Below are 15,389 nucleotides of genomic sequence, written 5' to 3'. Positions count from 1 at the left end.
CAATAATAAATGATTTAGTGAGTATTCGTAACAGCCAGACATCGTAAGTTAAGGAAAATGAAATGATTAATATGTAACCTAAACAATTCGCAAACGACCGCCATAAAAGGACACAGCCCAAGGGCCGGGGGCAAACGCGTGCGCTACGAAATTACTTTTTTTTGAGAAATATTATTAGGTTTTACACATTTATAGTTACGCTAGTAAATCGTATACGGGCGCAACCTTCGTAAGCAGACAAAGTCGCATTAGCATAAAAAAATCACTTAACATTCACGCAGAAGTTCAGATCAAATGTTTATTAAAGTTATATCTAGCTGGATAAAAATACATTTTTTAATACATTACACATATAAAATTCTGTTACTTTGAGATGGCTCATAAGAGATATATTCAAAATCAAGGACCGAGCAACTCTGTCGCCATTTTCCTTAAATAAATCAATTACACAACAAAATACGCATCGATATCGTACGCGTATATAATTCGATATTAAAATATCAAGTCAATATTTCGTAACAATCGTTTGCGTATCGCATAAAGTGACCCTTAACGGTCGTCTGTTTGCCAAAATCGGACACAATACATTTTACAGTCATTAACAAACTCAATGTGCCTCTTAACCCTATCCATATTTGATATTCTGAATAGAGCAATAGACACCTTTTGGATCTTATCCTCGTAGTTCTTACTATATTGATGACAATGCTTACTAACCCTGTGTTTTGACGAAACAGTTTTGCAGCTGTAACATGACAAAAGTCATTTCTTGTATGGATGTTTTGGCAGAGGAAATATCTATTCTTTTTTATGGAATAAAATGTTTCTTCCTCATAATATTTTAGCGCCGTACGCAATACGAAATCCTCGATTGTACAATAATAAAAATAATTTGAACTTTCCACTAATTTTTCTTAAGTTTCCTAACCTATAATCTAGTGAAACAAGTGTAAAACTCTACTAGATCTACAAATGCAGTAGATAAGTTGACATTATTTATGGCGGTAAAACCCTTCATCAGAATTGATTAGTCAGAGCGTTCCAGTAAATAACGCCACCACTATTGTCTTTCTCAGATAAGATGATAAATACATCAGTTTACAAACTTCGTACCGTTAATTATAAATCATAGTCGCGATAACCATAATTTGGGAGACCTTGAAACTTTTAAAGAGATCAAATTCTAAATAGAAATATAATATGTAAGATTTTAGGCATTTATGCACTAAATATCACCGCTTCATGTTTGTTGGCGATTTTAAGATAGACTTTAATAAAATCAATGCACTAAATGGACAGGGGAATTATTATAACTATGAGCGTCTCCAGATGAAGATCTAGACTAGCTCTAGACTTCCGCGTAGATATTTGGCTAGCAGCCTAGCATAGAATTCCTAGGGGAGTTCAATTCTAAGTTTTTAAATCTGTTATACCTAAACGTTCTCAATGAAGAGGGGACCAGCTTCTCATTCCTATGTCCCCCTAGCGATACCCATGAAAATGATTCTTCCATTTTGCCTTACACCGTGACCCCTTTTCTCCAGTAATCCATACTCTTGCAATTGTTTTCAGATGCATGTATAATGCATAAGCCACAAATCCTAGCATACTTCAGAATCATGTGTTAAAGATACAATTAGAGATTATTTGATTCCGTTTATTTATCAGGAGTCGTATTAGACGGCTTACTTCTGTTACGAAGCTCGCCACTTCATATTCTGGACAATGTAAATTGACGTTATCAGTTCTTAGTTCTAAGACAAGTATTTACTTTCAAAACTTGACAATTTTATTATCAAAACACTCGAGGCGGTACTGACAAAGATTCGAAATTGGTAAACCCAATACGCGAAATGGAAAATGAAGCGTCATTGTGATGAACTAAAAACTGCACCGGTGCAAAATTAAGGTTAAAAAAGTGACAGGAGTGAAATTATAAAAATTAACGAGAAATGAATACTTACGTTGAAATCTTTGTGAAACTTTTGCGGCATCTCACTTCGATTTTTAAATTCAACGAAAACAAAAACGAACTAATGTAAATAAATAAACAAAAACAATATCAAAAATTATTACGATTTTGTTCGTAAAATGTTTCACTTAAATCTTAACTAAATTATTATTAAAACTATTTCATATTATGAACAATCTTTCATTATCAATTATTAAATTACGGTATTTATTATTTTTCTAGTATCTATTTATAAAATTACAAAGATGAGGGTAGTTAGTCCTTCAGTGAGAATTACTAAGTAATTATTATGGCGCCCACATAAATTCTAATATAACAGAGAGTTTAGTTTTTAAAATAAGTAAACAAAAATTTAAATAAGACAAATTGTGTTGTGAATTTGTTAAAAAGATGGGCGGATGAAAGATCGAAGTGCGTATCTTGTAAACATTTCTAAGAAAATTAATTAAAGTATCTTAATATTGTCTTATTACCGTGTTTGTTATGAATTATAATCAAAATTTACTATTTTTACCCATAAAAATACACTTTTAATTTAATTTAAGAGGAAAAATAAATCGGTGTTAGCTGTGTGATTGGAACATAAAATTATTTGTTTTTGACGGAATTTTAATTAGGAAATAGTTAGTAGATACATCAAAATCATTAATGAATCAATTAACTTATGCTTATAGATGTTAAATTAATTAAATATCGATTACAGGTTTAGATTTCTTGGAACATGGAGCAGATTTCGAAGCTGCGATCTCAGCCACTGGTGAGTAGTTATTAGATACAAGTGTTATTAGATTTCTATAAAACAATTGAATGTCAACAACTATGTTAACGTGGGTTTCTACTGTCGAGAACCAGTGCAAAAATATCATTTATTTTAAAGAGGGAGTATCTTTTTGTACATGGGATAAGGCAGTCGAAGCCCACGGTTTGAGAACAATAAAGGGACTTTAGTTGTTTGAATTTAAACTCGATCATATTATTGCTAATGTTACCATGTAATTGTTACCAGGGTTTGGCCGTTTCCACTTCTGTCTGTTGGCGATCACTGGTCTTATCTACGCTAACACGGCTATTGGAATTACTATAATATCTTTCGTGCTGCCGGCGGCGACATGCGACTTCCGAATGACGTCATCGGACAAGGGATGGCTGACCGCAGCACCTATGTTAGGTAAAAGTCTCACTATGCTCTGTAGGGTGAATGTACCAAGTTTTGATCCTCCAGATTGTTCTACATATTCGTCAGTTAACTGCAATTAATACGCAAAATAACTAGTAATGATATAAGTACTTTATGTATAGTGAACACTAGCAAGTAGCAACACTTACCTCTTGATTTTTACAACAAAAGGGGACAAACGAGCGGCTAGAACACCGAGTTGATGATTTTATGGTTGAAATGTTTCCCTTAAGATTTTTTGAGCGTAATCTATTTTTAATCATATATCAAATTAATCCTAAACCTAGGTAATGTTTTAATGGATGTAGTTTTAACGTAAATTAATAATTTTACAAAGGAAAAATAAAAATTGATAAACTAACATCAAAAAAGAATTTAAAACAGTAACTAGTTTACTTGTTTCATATGTCCAAGCTACGAAGTGACAGCTATTCAATCTACGTTAATTAATAAAACGATCAAATATTGTTCAACATTTTATCTTGCTAATAACCTTGTAAATGTTATGTTATAATGACTCAAAGACCACAATTAAAACGATTATGGAACTTCCGGAAAGGATTACATCTCCACAGCTGCATTGTTAATAGATTACCGACTTCTATATTATTAAGAATAGTTATTTAACTATAAAAAAGTTACATAAAAACAAATGAATTCAAAGAAATAAAGCTCTAACTAACTTGTGTTAATTGGACAAGGAGTTCTTTAATGTGTATTTATTTGTTTTTTAGGTATGGTGATCGGGTCATACTTCTGGGGTTGCTTGGCTGACACTAAGGGCCGTAAATTGGTGCTGGTATCAACCCTCCTGATTGACGGTTTCGTCGGCATCCTCTCGTCTTTCGTCCAGATTTTACCTGTTTTCATGGCGTGCAGATTTATCAATGGTTTCTCGTAAGTATAAGCTAATTGTAAATGCAAATATAAAAAGAAAGTCATAGTGTAAGGGACATGACAAAATGTTCTTTGCCAATGCTTCGGCAGACCCGAACAATTAATTCAAGCTATCTGCACATATCACATTATTGGGTCATTAAGATAATAGTTTTGACTTGCTACCTGAATGATAAACACTGCAAATGGCTTGAAGATTTTAATGTCGATAAAAAAAAAAAACAAAATTAAATTTGTCATACAACATAAGATTTTATGGTTACTAGATATCAGAAAGTAATGTACATATATAAAGTTGTTATATAAGAGAAACAAAAAAGATTTTAAACATTTTTAAAATCTTTATTTTTTAATACAACATAATTTTGGCGGGCAATGTCACCGGTATCTAGTGATGTCAACACATGACATTACACACAGATAACGTCTAACATGCTACTTAAAGCTGTCAACGTGTGACAACTGTATCTAAAAGGTAAAAATATCTTTTTACACTGTGACAAACAATCGCGCTATGAAAAAATGTATTGTTTCTCTGTTAATGTATTGCATTGCATTATCCTCGTATGATTAAATGCCGACGTTGATTTATTTATTATTTTTAAGCATGCCTTGAACTATTCAGATAAAATTAGACATTTAAATAAATAAAACAAAAAATAGATAATATACTTAAAATATAAATCAGCCCAAAAATACTAAACTTTACACGAGATGGTTCGTAAAATGTTTATAGAAAGTGATTTTTGAATAACTGGCATAGACAGACCAACAAAAGCTTTAACAACATAGAATTCTAGACCTTTTATTTATAGGAATGAATCTGAAATCTCTACATTCTATTATATTCTGCCATCTTTCGTTTACAGCATTGCCGGCGCTATGGGTATCTGCTTCCCGTACTTAGGAGAGTTCCAACAGACCAAATACAGAGAGAAGATTCTCTGCTGGATGGAAATGTTCTGGACTTTGGGTGTCATTCTACTTCCATGTAAGAATCCAACCTATAAACTCTTATCTTTAGAATGTAAACATGCAATTTCAAGCGTCAATAACTTACGGTAAGGTCTGCAAAACAAAAGACCATTCAAATACACTATTCGACTATTATCGTGAATTATCTCAGCGCAAGATTTATCTTCTTTAAAATGATTGACTGTGAAATGTTTGTTTACAAAGTTAAATAAAACTGATATCTGATTCTTTTTATTCAACTGAGAGCTAAGAGAAGCTTGTAACTCTAAAACATTTGAGTTGTGTCTATTATTACATGTTCAATTAGAAATATTCATGTTTGTTTTGCAATATCTATCCTCTATAGTACCAAAGAGATCCTTAACTAGTAGACAAGACCTGGTGCGTGCCATTAGTTCTTTGTGAAAATAATCCTTACGCCGGTTCGCCTAATTACTATTGTGCCTATCTTCAATATTGTGCCTATCAGTAATGAAAAAAACCGCATTCTTATGATGAAGTACAAGGATTTAAACTTCATATTGTAATTTTTGTAGTGTTCGCATGGGCCATCATCCCGATCCAAGGTATTCGTATTGAGAGCGGCAGCTTCTCGTATGACTCATGGAATTGGTTTGTGGCGGCGTGCGCGGTGCCGTCCCTGCTGCTAGGCTTTTGGTTGCTCACCTTCCCCGAGAGTCCTAAGTTCATGATGGAGTGCGGAGACTACGATGACGCGCTCGCCTGCCTTAAGAGTATCTACAGACAGAACACCGGAGACGATCCTGATAACTATCCGGTAATATGCTACTAAATTGCTTACTTAATCGACTGTTTATCCGACTTTACAGTCGCCATAAGGCAAATTGAAGTAATTGTTTTTGTATTATTTAAGACTACATTGATCAAGAAATCGGTACCAAATTTGGTACGATTTGATTTGTATTCTACGCTCATTGTAACTTTATTTACAGATCAAGAGTCTTAAGGAGAAAGTGCGAACAATTTCAGTGGCGTCGCAGAACTCTCAGAAATCAGTGCGATCTCTCAGCATGCGCAAACCGAAAGACCTGAAACGGTTGTTCGGTGAGATCTGGGTACAGACCAAAGCTTTATGTCGACCTCCCTACCTCAAGTACACGATCCTCACTTGCCTCATTCAGTTTGGCTTAACTACGAGGTAAGAACTATTTTTTATATCTACTAATGTAGTGATAAATTCTATTACAAATACAGCTAGACCTAAAAAAACGGTTTTTCTGTCCTTTTTGTCACTTTTAATTAAACAAAACATTAAGCTTCAGTGTAAATATCTACTATAGCTTTTTCAACACTTTTGGACATCTTTTTCCAATGAAGAAACAAGATTTCGTATCTAAATTTGTCCATTGCAAATAAATAAATCAATCGTTTTTATCTGAACAGTTATGACACAAACATACGACTTATCTATCTACAATTTCAGCTACTACACCCTGATGATCTGGTTCCCCGAGCTGTTTAACCGCTACGAGGAGTTCGAGCACCGGTTCCCGAACACATCGGCGTCCGTTTGCGACGTGTCCGGAATCGTAGTAGACGAGGCCGCCGCAGACCCCTTCGATTGCGAGAAGATCATCGACCAGAGTGTGTACATGCACACGCTCATTGTCGGTCTCGCCTGCATCCCTACCTCACTCTGGCTGCCACTCTGCGTCCACAAACTTGGAGCCAAGTTCTTCCTTAGTAAGTAGGCGACTTAACATAGATTATACATTTGTATGACTTTTGATTGGATATCTAAATGTGATTTTCATCTCAGATTACTATTTTAACAAATATTCTATACATACACATGTAACGTACTAATTAACTAAGAATAGAATTACAGCACGCTATTTAAAATGTATGTAGAAAAAGATTAATCACGATGTTAACATTATTACCTAATTTGGGTCAAAGTAAAACAAAAACGGCCATAAAAGGTATAACTTAAGCTTTCAAGCTTTGCTAAAACTCGTTTAGATTGTTAGACTAAGCTAATAACCATATACTTTTGCAGTTTTCAGTTTGGGCGTGGCGGCGCTGGTGACCTTCGGTCTGTACTTCGTGCAGAACTCCACACAGAACCTGGTGCTGTCGTGCATCTTTGAAGCGCTCACCTCGCTTGCCATCAGTCTTGTGTTCTGTGTGCTCGTCGACCTGTTCCCTACGAACCTTAGGTAAAGCAATCGACCTTTTTACCTTTATTAGAAGTCTATTCACGTTATAGGCCCCACCGTCTACAACCACCTCAAGACCTCACAGCGGCTATCAGCCTCGCGTAATTTAAAAATAAACTCAAGTCCTGGTTTATCCAGAAAGCTCTCTTTGATGTCGAGGAATTTTTGATACATTGATTTGCTGTGTGTAGACATCGTTTTCGTTCAGAATATCTGTATAATTTTTCACATTATGACCGATAATTGACTCTTACCAATGAGATATTTATATTTCTAAAATATTACGAAGTCCGCGAGTTTATTTTTCTACGTAAAAATCATAGTAGCATTGATATTTTCTTTAAATAGCTAATGTAATGTTATCAGGGTAATGGCGGCCGCGCTGTCGCTGACTGCGGGCAGAGGCGGCGGTCTAATCGGCAACCTGTCCTTTGGGTACCTCATCGACATCAACTGCATAGTGCCCATTGTTGTCTTCTCAGCATTCCTACTTAGTAAGTATATCGAGAAACGTTATCTAAATTATTGAAAAAAAATATTTCACTAGTCAAGTAATGGGCCATCTTATGTCATTTTGGTTACAAAATTAATAGTCGAATTATATTTAGTTTTTAAAGTAAGCTAATGGATGAATAGATTTTTGTACTTTACTATGGACAGTCAAAAGTCGTTACATAAATCATATTTCATACTACTATTGTAATATTAAGGTTTGGATGGATGTTTGTTACTAAGTATGTCCAAAACAGCTCAACGAATATCAAATAAATTTGGACAGGACAGTCTGCAAGAACACAGGCCATTTATTAGTTCAAAGTTCACTTCAAAATGCAGATAATTAAATTTTCAATTTCCTTTTCCAGTTGCTGCCATACTCTGCTTCTTCTTGCCAAAGACAGGTCAAGAAGCGCTGGATTAGACTAGAAAGTGTCTGAACATTAGATAGTGCAAATAGACTTTCATCTAAGTGTTACGATCATGTGATCCTACAGGATGTAAATATTGAGGACTAAGTAATGTTATTTATTGTTCAAATTTATTTATTATAGGCTGAGTGAGGCTCGTCAGGATCGGGCGACGCGGTTACAATGGTATACTGCGGTTCAACATTTATATCTTATTTTGATAAGATTGAACTGCAGTATTTGAAAGTTGACTGTGTTAATGCCCTTAAATTATTGTTATTAAAGGTTATTTCACCTTATTAAATTTATTGTTTTATTTTCTTGCATAACCATTAATAAGTTGTCATAATTAAAAAAGGTATTTTAAAAAAAAGTTTATTTTAAATATACATGTATTAATGATAACATAAAAAATTAATAATGATAACGACTTTTTCTATTTTTTTAAAAAATAAAAATTCTTAAGTCAATGAAAAAAATTTTATAACTAAATATTAATAAACTTAATTGATTTACAAATACATACTAGTAATAAGCTTGAAATATAAGTATGTATACTAAGATTTTAAACAAGATTTTTAAAGCATTTGGTTTTAAACATAAAATCTAATCCCATCAAGATTGTTAAATGTATTTCCACAGCTTACATAGAATCTCTTATATAGCTTTAAGCTCTAAACAAAGTAAGCTTCACTTCAAATTGATACAGGTTAAAAGTTATAAATGCTCTTTTGATAAATAACAAATACATTTAAGAAATATATAAACTAGACATTTTTTCACCGGTAACTTCTTTCTAAGGTACTATGTTAGTTGTCATGTTTAGTGCCACCTCATGTCCTTATGAACATGTTTAAAACATTTTACAAAATTATAATAGGCTCCAACTTTTATTTGAAAATAAACTATACAGTGTCAGAAAATAAAATGTAAACATTTAGATATAATTTAGTGACATCTATTAGCAATTCATTAAAATACAATTAATTATATTGACATGTGGCTTTAAGGATGTATCAATAGACAATATGTGAAAAATGTCTCTAGTGAAATGTCAACTGTCTTCTCTATATATTTTTTGAATCTCTTTGATTAACAAGGGCTATCGCGCGTAACGTGGGCTCATCTATCAAAATTCCTATGTTTCAATGTTGACAGCCCTATACATAATTATAAACGCCTGTATCAAGATAAAGGTAAAACTTACTTAACAAACTATCAGCGTGACGTTTGCGCTGCACTTGGTACTTGAGGCAGACCAAACTCATCAACAGGCACTCCGTCTTTGTTGCGGATGCTGTCTGCTCCTGGCTCCCTGTCCGGAGCTGCGGGAGCTTTGACTACATCATCCAAATAGGACGAATCATCATCCAATGCGATTTCATCACCTGGAAGTAGAAATTTCACGCCACAATCTTAATTGCCTTAGTGTGATTCAAAGAGACAGTAGATTTAGTTCTAGATGAAATAACTCAAATAGTAATCTTAGTAATTTTATAATGTGAAAGTTTAGATGGATGGATGTTTGATCTTATGTACATCCAGAATGGCACAACAAATCTTACTGAAATTTGGTATAGAAGCAGAACATTGTCTTGAAGAATACTTAGGTGCAGAGACCCAGGCAAATGCTAGTTGGTGTAATTGTAAATATAAAGAATTATCAACTTCATGGTGCTATTCAGGAAATAGAAACATTGCCAAAGTATAGCTTGGGCAAGGGCTTTAAAGAAGTTGAAATTTACTATTGACTAATAAGATGTGAATTAATGAATAGATGCGCAAAACATTTATTTTAATATTATTATTGAGTGCTATTCACGGCAAATATTATTATTTCACTTTTAAGTATGGACATGCACAAAAGGTTGCCATGTGAATTTGGGTACAAGATATTTAAGAAAGAAAGGTAAATACCAAGTGCGTCCAGCTCTGCGGCTAATTCATCGTCATCAATCTCTGGCACTCCGTACTGACGTCCTAATGCATCTTGCACTTCATCAGCTTGCTCCAACATGTCTGCCAACTCATCGTTCACATCCTAGAATATACGTATAACAATTTATACCTCAGGAAATACAACACATGTAAAATAAGATTGTAGAAATCATACAAACCTCAATAGTGTCAATATTTATCTTTTTGAATTCCTTCTTCATCTGGTTGACACCATCTTTCATAGCCGCTATGGTAGTGTGTGTGTCCTTTAGAGTTTGTGTGGCATAATTCGCTTGTTCCATGTTAAATGACTGGTTCCTGAGGTTCTCCAGTTGCTGTTCATACCTGTAAGTTTAGGACTAACTGTTAACTTATTGACACTTATAAGTTTAATAAAAAACAAATATGAGACATAACAATAAAATCAAGCAAGGTTAAATTTATGGTCTAACGAGCTGTTGCCCGCGACTTCGTCGTGGTATTAGAAAACATACAAACTGTATAAATTATAAAAAGTTATGTATCCCTCGGTAACCGGACATTTCTCGGGGATGAACCTTATCCCATGTGTGCCCCAGACTTTGTTTTATATCTGTACCAAATTTCAATATGATATGTTTAACCGTTGCAGAATTATCGAGTAAACATTAAAAAACAAACTCAATGCATCCCTCTGGTACCGTAACTATTTCCGGGATAAAAATTAGCCTATGTGTTCTTCCAGACTATGCTCTACATCTATGCCGAATTTCATGGAGATCCGTTAAGCCGATTAGGCTACAAACTCTAACAAACATCCATCCATCCATCCATCCATCTAAACTTTCGCATTTATAATATTAGTAAGAAGTAAGATTATATCTGTTGTAGAGAGGATATCAATTTCATCAGTATACAAATTATGTTACTTAAATTAACTAACATTTTTTTCTGTTTCAAAACTCTCATAGCCTTCTGCTTTACGTTATTTTTCGCAGGGCCTTCTCGCATCTTCGCCATTTGATCTTTGTATTTCCTTAACTCGGTTTCCAATTTTTGAACCTTCTGCTCAATATTATCAGCTCGACTATCCACCTGAAGAAATGAAACATTATTTTGCTTACATATACGATATGATGATTCATTCTCAAACAAAAACGCAATTTTATCACTATATACTTACATTACTGATACAGTCTGCTATACTAGGACCGGGTTCTTTAGGTTTTCCTCTTCCAAATATTCTATTCATTTTCTTAATATATTTATCTTCCTATAGAATTAACAAAAACAAAATAATCGGAGAAGGGGATTCACTTTCTCAGATATTTCTTGTTTTTTTTTTTTAATTTTTGACACTGACAGCCTAACAACAACAGTCTATAGAATCGTAGGTATTTTATTGTCTGTAGCAAAACTTTAGTAAGAAAAAATAACAAAAAAAACTGTTGAAGAGACAAAAACCTATACGTTTGTTTTAAGCATTTTTTCTTCCATGTATTTTTGTTTACATTATTTTTCCTGTTTTAAAATTTAGTTAAGGAATCGCGGTCAACCGCTGATTTGTTTTGATAAAAAAAGTAATTTTTTTTTTTATCTACACCTTGACATTGGCATTTCCTGACTAAGATGACATTTTATTGACATTGTTGTGACATTGACAAGTTGATAATTCCATTTTTTTAACGGCCTGTTTCTCAGTCTGCCTTATCAATACTTATTCAGTAACTTGTATGAGTTTATTAGCAAAGTTTCAATAAGTTGGATTAGTCAAAAATTTTTATTGCAGACATAGAATTTACCTTGCTTTAATTCATTTTTCAACATGTCAACAAACGGCATTTTATGTAAGGTGCGTGAAATATTTTTAAACTTGTGCAAACTTGCAAATGAATTAAATAATTACAAGTACACATTTTCCACATTTTTAACCTATAATTAGAAATCTATCATATTCCCATTTAAAACAGTAGTTAGACGAAATTAGCTTGTTTCGTTCTATTATATGTATGTATTTATCATTTTCAAATCATTTTAGAACATTTGTAATCATGATTTTTAGGTGAGAAAGTTAAGTAATATTTTTATTACACAGCGCAGTTCTTGTGAATGCCCTAATAAATGTATAAAAACTCAATGGGATATAACACAAGTCATGGGCTGCAACGGCAAGAATTTAGTTAAATATGGTGTACTAGTGTTGAATCGTCCTATTTTACAAAAACCTAATTTCATTAAAAAATTCTGGAATAATGGTAAGTGCTCTCATTTCCTAATATGTTATTGTTGTAAATGTTACTGTATAAATGAATAAAAAGTACATACAAATTAAGAACCTCCTTTTAGAAATTCGGTCAATTAAGAATTTTTATTTAAATTAAATTCCATGGTTTAATTTAAATGATGTAACATCTTTTTATTAGGATATTTTTGCTACAACAATGTTCTTCACCATAAATTAGTTAGTTTTATTTGTGTCTTTTATACAGAAAACATGAGAAATCTTAGTAATATTATTAATGCGAAAGTTTAGATGGATGGATGTTTGTTAGAGTTTGTAGCCTAAACTGCTGGATGGATCTTGATGAAATTTGGCATAGATGTAGAACATAGTCCGGAAAACATGTACTCACTTTTTTTTTTAAATACCATGCAGATGGAGTCAAAGGCAAAAGCTAGTAATAACATATTTTGATTTTTTAATTTTCATGAAGTATCATTATTTTTCTGTTACTTTTTCAGCTAGTGTAAGAATAACTGTTGATGGTGGGACTTGCCAGTGGGATAAATTTTTAAAACTACTACCTGAAGAAGAACAACAATCTATTCAGTTACCAGACCTTGTTACTGGCGACTTTGATTCAATAACAGAGGAAGTGTTACAGAAATATAAAAAGAAAGGTTGTAAGGTGAAATTTAGCCATTATTATTTATAATATATTTACTTTTATTTAAAAAGAACACAATGTTTCAATGCTAAAGGCAATCTAATCTAATGTCAGTTTTGCCAAACACCAAAACCAATAAATGTTATTTTTAAATTCTTTTGGGCATAGACTGGCTTTAATTCAAATAATCTTTAGATTTGTTGAAGGAGAAATGCAAAAATCATTAATGTTGATGTAAATATTAATATACATAATTTTTTAAATAGTATTTATAGCCTGTGTTACTCAGTGATAAAGTACTTCTCTAATATTGTAAGGATTTTTGAAATCAATCCCATAGTTTTTGATTTTATTTGTTACAAAAAAATATATGAAATTACAAGTCTTTTCTCTTTATTAGATTAGTATTATATAAATAATAAAGAGAAAAGATTATGCAGAAAACCTGTACAGGTTTCACAGTCTAATATCTTTAAACAAACATCACACTGTATAAAATATTCTTTACTTTTTACATACAAGATGACCTTAGTTTAAATAACAAAAACAGAGGACATAAAAATATGTTATCAATGAAATTTTAAAAGACTTTTTGCAAAAACATTGACTGTACATAAGTTAATTTTTATTCTTAATTTTTAGATAATACACACACCAGATCAAGATCATACAGATTTTACGAAAGCTCTCATGGAATTAAATAAATACTGCACAGAACATAAAACTGAGGTAAGAATGCATTTTAAAGGATTCTTTTGCATTTTCATTTTGGTCAGAGTGGCGTTTAAAATGTTAAACTATGTTTTTTTATTATCAATATCCTTAGGAGTTGTACACAATCCAGGGTGTAGAGTAGAGCATATTTATATTGCAAATAAAATTGAACTTTATAGGATTTAAATGAGGTTTAATTTTACTTTTTACTCTTATTTTTTAAATGTGAAAAGTGAAAGTAAACCTTATTTCAATGGGATAAAGCACAATTTTATTTGCGATTATAATCTGTTGAGCTCTACACCTGTCTGAATGGACCCTTAATTATGCTTTTGCTTGAAAATATATGTTGTGTGTTATATTAAATTGCCTTTCAGGTAAATCATGCAGTAGCGATTGCCCAGGCTTCGGGCAGGATTGACCAAATATTAGGGAATGTACAGACATTGTATCTTGCTAAGCTGAAACAATTGGTACCGTCGACTAAAGTTTACTTAATGTCTGATGACGCGGTATCCTGGTTGTTGTTCCCAGGGGAACATATTATATTCATACCAGAAGAGACTCGGAAACATAAGAGATCATGGTGCTCTTTAGTACCTATGGGAGAAATATGTGATACTGTTACAACTAGTGGACTCAAATGGAACTTGAGTATGTTCTAACATTTTTTTTTACTAGTGATGTTAACAGTTTTACTTGTGGAACCTATCTTATAATTTTTGTACTGCTTACGGATTTTAATGACCCTTGGATTTTAAATTTATCCCTTATTATGTTAATTAATAATAACTTAATTGACATCAGATTTAAGTTATAATTAATTAACAACTTTTGATAAGAACTCATTAGTAATGTTTCTTTTTTGATATGAGAAGACATTCACCTCAATCTACCCATTTAATAATTAAAATAAATAAAGTATTGTTTTTGTAAGTTTTCTCATACAATAATTATTTGCAATATTAAATGTTTATATATATTTCGAGTTGTTTAGGGTGGTAACAAATATATCTGGTCTTTCCTGTTGGGGTGTTCGGTCTATAGATGAAAAATCTAATTAAGTCTATTTACAACAACAATTAATTTAAAATTCTTTTTTGTGACAATATTTTATTTATTGAAGTAAATATTTTCAGATAATACAAGACTAAAGTTTGGTGAATTGGTGAGTACTTCAAATGCTTTTGATGGATCTGAACATGTTACAGTTAAATGCAGTCACACAATATTGTGGTCAATGAAAATACCTGGAACATGTAAGTATTGATGTCTATATCTATAGAAATTATGTATTATGTAATTAATAAATTCGAAAACTAGTAGACCAATGCTTATATAAAAAAACTATAAAATTCGTCCACCGTTGGAAGCTACATTAAATTATGTTTATTACTAGATTTTTTAATTCTGGGCGGACGAAGTACGCAACAGTTAGTTCTTGAGTTATGTCAATGAATTAAAAAAATATTAAAGTGCTAATAAGTAAAAAAATCGAAAATAGCGCCACCTAGTTCAGAATCGTGAAACTTTTTGAAGTCGATAATCATATGTTTTTATTTTATTTCAGGTTGACAATAAAGGGGTGCGCAGAGAACTCGCATAGATTAATTTCTGTTAATGAATTTAATTTAATTACATAATGGATTATCTGTTATAGGGTTATTAGTTACTATAGGTTGTGTTAAATTATCTCCTCATTTATACATTATTGTTTGAAAATGGAATAAACAAAGAAATTGTTGTTAATTATAAACTAAGTAC

General features: G+C 32.3%; 3 protein-coding genes across 6 annotated transcripts; 2 read left to right on the top strand and 1 right to left on the bottom strand.

The window, feature by feature from the left end:
- Positions 1-2,370: 2,370 nt before the first annotated feature.
- LOC106103493 (synaptic vesicle glycoprotein 2C-like) lies at positions 2,371-8,407 on the top strand. The gene is made up of 11 exons (XM_013283273.1): positions 2,371-2,383; positions 2,676-2,729; positions 2,979-3,140; positions 3,884-4,046; positions 4,916-5,037; positions 5,558-5,799; positions 5,975-6,180; positions 6,466-6,725; positions 7,042-7,201; positions 7,568-7,695; positions 8,065-8,407. The coding sequence occupies exons 1-11, from the start codon at positions 2,371-2,373 to the stop codon at positions 8,118-8,120; spliced, it is 1,566 nt and encodes a 521-aa protein (XP_013138727.1). The 3' UTR covers positions 8,121-8,407.
- A 671-nt stretch (positions 8,408-9,078) lies between these two features.
- Positions 9,079-11,371, bottom strand: LOC106103535 (charged multivesicular body protein 5). Its single transcript, XM_013283315.1, has 5 exons — positions 11,207-11,371; positions 10,967-11,118; positions 10,224-10,389; positions 10,024-10,147; positions 9,079-9,494 (listed from the first exon to the last, which is right to left on the bottom strand). Exons 1-5 carry the CDS (start codon positions 11,273-11,275, stop codon positions 9,325-9,327), a joined length of 681 nt encoding a protein of 226 aa, XP_013138769.1. The 5' UTR covers positions 11,276-11,371; the 3' UTR covers positions 9,079-9,324.
- A 317-nt stretch (positions 11,372-11,688) lies between these two features.
- LOC106103543 (thiamin pyrophosphokinase 1) lies at positions 11,689-15,355 on the top strand. 4 transcript variants are annotated; one of them, XM_013283326.1, is made up of 7 exons: positions 11,689-11,870; positions 12,119-12,278; positions 12,766-12,932; positions 13,554-13,640; positions 14,003-14,279; positions 14,765-14,884; positions 15,196-15,355. In XM_013283326.1, the coding sequence occupies exons 2-7, from the start codon at positions 12,179-12,181 to the stop codon at positions 15,198-15,200; spliced, it is 756 nt and encodes a 251-aa protein (XP_013138780.1). In that variant the 5' UTR covers positions 11,689-11,870; positions 12,119-12,178; the 3' UTR covers positions 15,201-15,355. The 4 variants fall into 4 exon arrangements, with proteins under 4 accessions (XP_013138780.1, XP_013138779.1, XP_013138778.1 ...); XM_013283325.1 differs by having other exon boundaries at positions 11,689-11,875; positions 12,124-12,278; XM_013283324.1 differs by having other exon boundaries at positions 11,689-11,875.
- Positions 15,356-15,389: the final 34 nt, after the last annotated feature.

The sequence above is a fragment of the Papilio polytes genome, unplaced genomic scaffold, assembly GCF_000836215.1.
Source record: "Papilio polytes unplaced genomic scaffold, Ppol_1.0 DF823731.1, whole genome shotgun sequence".
Lineage (NCBI taxonomy): Eukaryota > Metazoa > Arthropoda > Insecta > Lepidoptera > Papilionidae > Papilio > Papilio polytes.
This window is presented reverse-complemented; position numbering and strand designations above follow the sequence as displayed.

What these genes read in the sequence shown, in the direction of transcription:
- LOC106103493 (XM_013283273.1), top strand. An exon ending in CTGTTCCCTACGAACCTTAG is followed by an intron (nt 7,202 to 7,567) that starts GTAAAGCAATCG and finishes TAATGTTATCAG; the next exon opens with GGTAATGGCGGCCGCGCTGT. An exon ending in CTTCTCAGCATTCCTACTTA is followed by an intron (nt 7,696 to 8,064) that starts GTAAGTATATCG and finishes TTCCTTTTCCAG; the next exon opens with TTGCTGCCATACTCTGCTTC.
- LOC106103535 (XM_013283315.1), bottom strand. Translation starts at nt 11,275, where the DNA reads ATGAATAGAATATTTGGAAGAGGAAAACCTAAAGAACCCGGTCCTAGT. An exon ending in GTTTTGAAACAGAAAAAAAT is followed by an intron (nt 10,390 to 10,966) that starts GTTAGTTAATTT and finishes CTAAACTTACAG; the next exon opens with GTATGAACAGCAACTGGAGA. An exon ending in CGCAGAGCTGGACGCACTTG is followed by an intron (nt 9,495 to 10,023) that starts GTATTTACCTTT and finishes TTCTACTTCCAG; the next exon opens with GTGATGAAATCGCATTGGAT.
- LOC106103543 (XM_013283322.1), top strand. Translation starts at nt 11,849, where the DNA reads ATGTCAACAAACGGCATTTTATGTAAG. An exon ending in GCACAGAACATAAAACTGAG is followed by an intron (nt 13,641 to 14,002) that starts GTAAGAATGCAT and finishes ATTGCCTTTCAG; the next exon opens with GTAAATCATGCAGTAGCGAT. An exon ending in TGGACTCAAATGGAACTTGA is followed by an intron (nt 14,280 to 14,764) that starts GTATGTTCTAAC and finishes AAATATTTTCAG; the next exon opens with ATAATACAAGACTAAAGTTT.